Raw genomic sequence first — 7,568 nt, forward strand, 5'->3', positions numbered from 1 at the left:
TAGATAGATAATTTTTGAACAAAATTAGCCAGACAACATTACAGCTGTTATTGAGCTTAACAAAAGTTCTTGACTACTCAAAAGTTATCCAAACATGGGCCAAGTATGGTTAGGCATGTCTTCCATGTGGTCCTATGACTTCTATCATTAGTCATGCCAAAGAATAATTAGGTTCCGAAATTTACTATTCATTTCAAATTACTTTTTCCATTTTTAGGGTAAGTGCAAATCCATTTTTAAATTTTTTATTTTTGACACGAGCTTGTAATTTGTAACTTCCTGATCCCAACCCATTTTCACCTTGAATCAATATTAGACTAGAACTTGAGCAAAAATAATATTGGATGATTATGCAAAACTACTATTTACATTCCATGATTTACAACAGCAACACAAGGAATACCAGGATTGCATGTATTTTCCTTTGTTGGACTTTTGAGCCAGGAGGTAGGCTTGGATCCCCTGGAATATGCACACATTGGCAGCCTTAGAGTCCTGCTTTGAGCTTACTACTATCCTGCTATCTTCAACAATTATGATAGAAGAGCCGCTTCCACGTCATCAATATTGTTGTTCGACTCATCATTTGCAGGTTCTTCTTGTTTCAGGAAAACAGCATAACATAAAGCAATCATCTGGGGAAAATTGAAAATGTTCGGAGTTAAAGAGATGGGGAGATGAATAAAGAAAATCAGAGAAAGAGAGAGAGTTTGGGATTACCATGCATAACGATGCACAAACGATACTGAAACCTTTGCACTTGAAAGGGGCATTGCTAGACAGGAACCATGCTGGAGAAACATCAACATAATGATTCAGCAGTACAATCGAAATGATTCTGAAATTCACTTATCAAAAGATGTCAACAGTTAGCTTACATGTCAGTGGACTCATTGCAAGCGGTGATAACAAACTTGCAACGGACTGGATTCCAGCAATGAATCCTTGTGCTTTTCCCTTCATAACAATTGAAAATCTAAGGTAATTGGAGGATGAAAAAGATGGTAATAGATGAAAATTGTAAGCATTCAGGGTGTTTTTTCATCAACATCTTTCTCAATAAGGGACCCTAAACAAGCAAAGGAATATGGTGAATTCAACAGTTGATGTCTGGGGGTCCTGCATTTTGAAAATCAGTAAATACAGCTATGGACAAGTTCTCAGAACTGCTTAAGGATTGAATAAATACCAACCTGATTTGAAATTTTATACAATAAACTCGACTAAAGTAGAATAGTTTGCTAGATTTTGTAGAACCTAGCACTGCAAACTTTAGCTCATTCGAGTTCTAAATTTAACTTGATGATGTTGATTTCTACTGAATAGAGTTTCACACATCCAGCTTTCTAATGATTTTGATTTGGAAGATTAACTAGACTTGATGAGGCATTCAAATCAAGTTGTTACACATGATACAATGGTATGATCATTACCAACACTGGGATGGTAGATATCCTTACATACCTGATTGGATGAGCTTGATGCTTTTGAAATAATAGCATAAGTCTGTCAAGTAAAAAGAAAGAACCCACAGGAAAAGAGGAAAAAATATTTTTAAAAAAATTGAATATAAAGTGAATAACCATAATTGAATGTCATTACAGAATTCTAGGAAAGAAAACAGATTCAATAGAAATAGTACTTACAGAAGGTTTCACAAGGACATACACGACTCCAAATGAGGCACTGAGGTATGGTACCTGTGATGAAGCAGGGCCTCCCCATTAGTAAAGGTAAGTTCATGTGTCATGAAACTTCAAATTAGTTTAATAATGAGACTACAAATTCTCAGTGTTGACACTTATCAATCAACACAAACAATTAGATTGATTCTTAAGAGAGGAGAAGGGGGATTGCAGATTGTAAGAGAGCCAATATTTTTATTTTTTTTGAAATCCGATAAGATATATACCATTAAGATATATGAAGAGGTAGGAAAGCATTGCATTAGAAACCTTAGTTGCAAAACTATCCCTTGTTTCTGTAAGTCAACAAGACTTTTCCTTTGAGACAGAATTAAAAGTAAACATTCATCAAGTAGGTAAGAGTACAAACCCATGATGCCCATGCCAACCCATAGAACAATGCCTGCACAGGAAAGGCACATTGATGAAATTTCCTTACTTGAAATATGCCTTATTAAATGAGCAAAATAGAAGGGACATTGAAATAAGTGAATCAAGAGAAACTTACATAAGCTATTGAAGCTAACAATGCAGTGCAAAGTATTAGTTTTTCACCAACTAATGGATTTATTAGTGGAAGGATCAACATCTACAATCAAACCCCAAAGTGAGAATTGGATGGAGAATTCAGAGGAATTGAAAAACATTCCATGAAAGAAAGAACACATCCTACATTAGGTGACAGCAAAAACTTTCATTATGGGGTCAGCAGGCCACAAAAGATCAACAACATATGCATGAGTTTGTCTATACCATGCCTTCTATGATCACTAAACTGGGCTTAATATGAATATATCTCATTATCTTCCCCTGAAATAAAGACAGGAAAATACAATTTACAAGGTAGATACCTGAGAGAAAATTGAACCAATTCCCACCATCATCAAAATTTCTGATAATTGATTTTTGTTGAAACCAAAGGCTGCCTTCAGATAATACTGCACATACAATTTATATGAGTGTCTATTGAATTACTATTTACAATCCCAGATAGATGCCATCAATAACAGTAACAATCATAGCTATTACTACTATTATATACCTTGTTTGGTAGGATATTCATTTATCACAACCTTGTAAATCAAAGAAGTATGTGTTTCTTGAAAAAGATGAAGGAAATGTGGATTTTGATCCATGAAGAAATTAAATATATATTTTGTTCCTGTAACTGATGTCAGTCATGCGACAAAGTGAAGCTTATTTCTCAAAACACGGAAAAAAAGTATTATTTCCCCATATAACACAACAAACTGTGCAAGCCAAAAAAATCTACTACCATTTCACATGAATGCAGCCAATAGGCAAACCATGTTTAGATAAATGGCACAGAACTGTTACACAAAAACAATACAGCTTCATGTATCCTACTCTGTTTATGCAGAGGGGTCAGATTTGAGGTTTAGCACCCTAAAAACACCAGAATTGTCAAAACCATGACCCATAATAATGATTATAATCATACAAGTAAGCAGCTTTGGATTTTTTGGATTAAGGAATATTACCAGCAAGACCCCACTGATGCCAGACATACCCAACTCATAGAAGAAGGAAATAATATATATTCCCTTGAGTGTTGGACTGAGGAGTAAAACAGAGCTCTTTAGCAAGATAAATTCAACATAATGTTAGTGTGAAGAAAAATTAGCGAAGAAAAAAAAGAGAAAAGTATGTTGAGTTCCCTTAAAATACCAGATTAACAAGATTCAGAAACAACAATGTAATTAACATATATACCTGCTAAGAACCAGAGTTGCTGCATGTTTCATAGAGAGGCATCTTTCCTGCAAAACCTTGAAAATCTTTGTGCAGCCAGTTGAATGTTGATCCTGCCTAGGAGCCCGTCTAACTGTCTCAACCAAAAACAGTTGCATGTAAACTGGACCAAAGATTAAGAGGGCTATTGACACCTGAAACACAAAAGGCTTCATTAGTAGGAGGATATGACAAAATTAATGAAGTACAGAATCAGTTTAAAGCTAATTATAGAGTTACAGCACTGATATACCTCAAAAATGTACTTTTCAGGAAGAAAACGTGCTAGAACATTTCCTAAGACATGTGAAGCAGAAAAAATTCCAGTAATCCAGCTAAATGCAGCAGCCCTCTTACTGTCCTCAACCACATCAGCCTACTAGTGGAAAGGAAAATGTGATTCTTTTTAACCCAATCCACGATTTTAATCAATAACAATAACGAAAATTTCTTACCACATAAGCAACCGCTATGCAGAAAATACTCCCTTGACTTAGAATATATGAAACCGTACGAAGCACATAATAAGCATATACAAATCCTTTTGACTTATTCCAAGCAAGTACAGCTGAAACAGGAACATGGGCAATGAAAACATAAGGAACCTTGTGAATATTCATGTCCCACCTCAGAGTACAATGCAGCAACATCTTGAAACCATTATGTATTTACTGAGAAATATACTGGGGTGCTATATATAAGTATATCATCACTTGCATAAAAGAGCCCAGGATTTGTATCAGAAATCATGTTGCAGATATTCATTGTCTATTTGATTTGCAGGTCACTAAGTTCTGTAACTCTTTACAAGCTCATGATCGATATGCACATGTTGTCCATTAATCATAGACTTCCAAAGTACAAATTCTAGCAGAGACACTGGGCAACATATATTTTTTAAGAACTATATATGTTAATTGGTTCAGAAAGAATTCCTCATTGCATAAAATATCTGGCTTTAGGGAAACCTCTGATGTTTACTCAAAACACATACGCAGAATTATTGTACAAAATGTAGATGTTCAGAAAAAATATACCAAAAGGGAATATAGATGTGGATACAGTGACCATTAGCAGTGGTTTCCGGCCATACTCATCTGCAAGCTGACCTAATACTGGAAGCACCACCATCTTGAAAATTCCAACAACCTACAAGGAAAGAAGATATACCTGATTGTTATGGTAAAAAAAAAAAAATCAGTGCAAAGGAAAATTCAGAATCACAGCTTATGAACATTATAACTTCCACATAATAATTATTTGGACTCATCATCAAAAACACTATTCTGCTAAACCTTCTAAGTATGGGTTCCAAGTCTCATCTCACAACCTAAATGCACATCTTGCTTGGCCCTCCAAATACACTTTGATCCTTCAACTACTGCCCACTATTTGTAAAATGTATTCTAAATATTTAATCTGCTCTTCAGTTTGCTATCATCAATTCCACATATGAATAAGGAAAATTTAGAAGCACAATTTACCAACACCATCACCTCCATATATCAAATAATATATAGTCATATATAGGATTTTTTCTTTTAGTGTGTATCATCTTCCAGAAAATGAGTGTTATAAAATCTTCTAACAACCTTAGCCCAAATCCCTTTTTTCCAATCTCTTGGTGCCTTCACCCAAAACCAAAGCAGTGTGCAGCTCTTTTCTGGCAGCAAGAATGAAGCAAGCTACTTGATCTTGGCACAATTAGAGGTTTGTTCAAGTTCATCATAAGATTACTGAGCCAAACTCAATCCTATTTTGGAGTTTTTTAGCCTGTGCATTGAGCACAAGCAGCCCAGTACTGAGCTTGGATCAGCTCAAGAGCACTCTAAAATCAGCTAGATTGGAGTCTTGGTTGAGGTACTTGTGAAATAAACAATGTGAGGTATTTTAACCTCATTAATTTTGCAATCAAAGCTAGAGCAGCTACTGTTCCACTCTTCATTTTTTCATTGACCATATCCAGAGTTAACCTACTAGCTTGCCCAAAAAATGCTTATTTCATAGACTATCCTTTCCATCTTTGTGAAATTTTCTCATACTCCCTAGTGTCAACACCCTGGCTTTGCTACAGCCACTGCGGCTATACACTTATAGACTAAATTTAGTGCCAACTTGCATGGGTTAAAAGAAAATAATGGTATAGTACTAAAACAACAAGCCAAGATGACATGAGAGCTTAGTACTCCAGTAGGAAAAAAACCATGTGAATAGCACGTGCTTACTGGAAATTTTGAGTGTAAATTCTCCAAATCATAAATCAACTATTTGAAAACCACCACCAAAGGAGATGGTAATAGAAGAGAAAGCCGGCCTGGACGCTCTTAGCCATAAATATGCACTAATTCATGCTGCCCCACAATTGACAAGTTAACATGGCCCACTATAATGATGAAAGTGATGTACCACTAATTCCAATATAAGGTATCTAGCAAACTGAAATATCAGAAAAATGCTACAGTTTAAACAAATAAATGACATATCATACTAAAAAGAATCAGTGGACCACAATGGCGTCTAAAATGTCACAGTACTTCCAAGAAACAACCATCTATATTGGCCGTGTTCACTCAGTTTATCATTATCATATATGCCACAATACTAGAATCCCTAGTTTGATAGTCAACCCTCGAAATTTTTTGGAACATCTCCATTGAGCCCCTGACCTGAAGCATGGTTCCTTGGTAGCACAACAGCATGATACCTTAGGTCTATACTATCCCATTACTGGGTCTTTATTTAATGGGCACCCCAACTATAACCAGAGTAATTTCAAGTGATCCAGAATCATGAGATAATCTCAAACCCTTGATCATGTAAATCTATTAGGTGGGTGCTGCTAAACCATTGATGGGATCCTGATTCTTTTTACACAGGGCATGCTGAAAGACATGAGAGCAGTTGGGATGGAGATTTTATTGGAGAAGGGTATACAATATTAAACAACTTTTGTCTTGAAAGCAACAGTTGACTTACTTATGCGATGACTAATTAAAAAAATAAAATAAAAAAAGATGAATACCAAAAAATTGACCATTTCCTTACACCTCTTTGAGCTCATCAAAGTTTAAACAACATATCCATGAATACACCTGCCAGTCAGAAAACAAATATTGACAGAAAAATGAAAAAGGACAAATTAATATTATATGGACGTGCCAAAACAGTAGCTGTCTCAGCATTAGCTTCCAAAAGGAAAATTGATATTGGAGTTGAAAGCGAGGAGTTCTAGCTTCCTTTTCCCAATCAACGCTATCTTTCAGTGAGGTCATGCTAACCTTTGAAAACTAAAATTTCAGCATAAATTTTCAAATTGATGAATGAAATGTTTATTTGTACAAATTAATTCTATAATCTCAGTCAAGAATAAGAAAATAAGAGAAAGTTATGATCAAAGATGAGCCCAGTCCAGAACAATGAGAGAAAATTTATTTGGCTCCGAAGAAAATATGGGAAAAACAAAGAAATTAAAATTTTAATCATTTGACCAAATTTTTGTTTTTCATTGACAGAAAACCAAAACAACAGTGAGAACGACGGAGAAGAAAAGAGTGAATTACCGTCTGCTGAAGACCATTAATGTAAATGACCTCAGCACAGGTGGAGGCGCCGGAGCAAAGAGCGGCGGTGGTAACGTCGACGAGGACGGAGACGGTCATCTCCTCGGCGATCCAGTGGAAGCAGAGGGGGCAAAGGAGATGGAGCAGAGGGCGGAGGGCCATGGATGAAAAGCCGTCGTTTTGGGAAGGAGGAGGAAGAGGAGCGTTAGGTGTGGTTTGTTGAGATATTGGCCAGTAGTTAACTGCTGTGGAGTGAGGAAATTTAAAGGCACAAAAAATGTGGGATACATGGCAAAGTGGGACGTAAGTCACATAACCACGCTCCGGCACTCGCTCGTCGTGTGCCTCTGCTTGTTTTCTTGTGCCGCTCCCTGCTCTTGCCTGTTCAGTTACCTGATGCTTGCGCAGTAAACAGGAAGGTCATGATTGGCACGGGCGTAATAGGAATAAATTTGATTATGCATGTGAGTTCGGCGTAATTATTTGTTACCATTTCAATGTTTCATCACGATACGAAATCATCACGATACGAATATAAATTCATGATAACAAATTTATAAATAATTTTTTA

General features: G+C 36.0%; 1 protein-coding gene across 1 annotated transcript; it reads right to left on the reverse strand.

The window, feature by feature from the left end:
- Positions 1–312: 312 nt before the first annotated feature.
- Positions 313–7,348, reverse strand: LOC117927968 (hippocampus abundant transcript-like protein 1). The gene is made up of 14 exons (XM_034847706.1): positions 6,998–7,348; positions 4,475–4,586; positions 3,893–4,005; positions 3,691–3,813; positions 3,420–3,592; positions 3,188–3,263; positions 2,537–2,623; positions 2,194–2,274; positions 2,056–2,088; positions 1,647–1,700; positions 1,465–1,506; positions 879–957; positions 721–791; positions 313–635 (listed from the first exon to the last, which is right to left on the reverse strand). The coding sequence occupies exons 1-14, from the start codon at positions 7,157–7,159 to the stop codon at positions 534–536; spliced, it is 1,308 nt and encodes a 435-aa protein (XP_034703597.1). The 5' UTR covers positions 7,160–7,348; the 3' UTR covers positions 313–533.
- Between the last annotated feature and the right edge of the window lie 220 nt (positions 7,349–7,568).

This window comes from Vitis riparia, chromosome 13 (assembly GCF_004353265.1).
Source record: "Vitis riparia cultivar Riparia Gloire de Montpellier isolate 1030 chromosome 13, EGFV_Vit.rip_1.0, whole genome shotgun sequence".
NCBI classification, from domain to species: domain Eukaryota; kingdom Viridiplantae; phylum Streptophyta; class Magnoliopsida; order Vitales; family Vitaceae; genus Vitis; species Vitis riparia.

Coding starts and splice junctions, on each gene's coding strand:
- LOC117927968 (XM_034847706.1), bottom strand. CDS start 7,159: ATGGCCCTCCGCCCTCTGCTCCATCTCCTTTGCCCCCTCTGCTTCCAC. Junction 4,006..4,474: donor CACATCTATATTCCCTTTTG/GTATATTTTTTC, acceptor TTCCTGTTTCAG/CTGTACTTGCTTGGAATAAG. Junction 2,089..2,193: donor TGTTAGCTTCAATAGCTTAT/GTAAGTTTCTCT, acceptor TTTCCTGTGCAG/GCATTGTTCTATGGGTTGGC.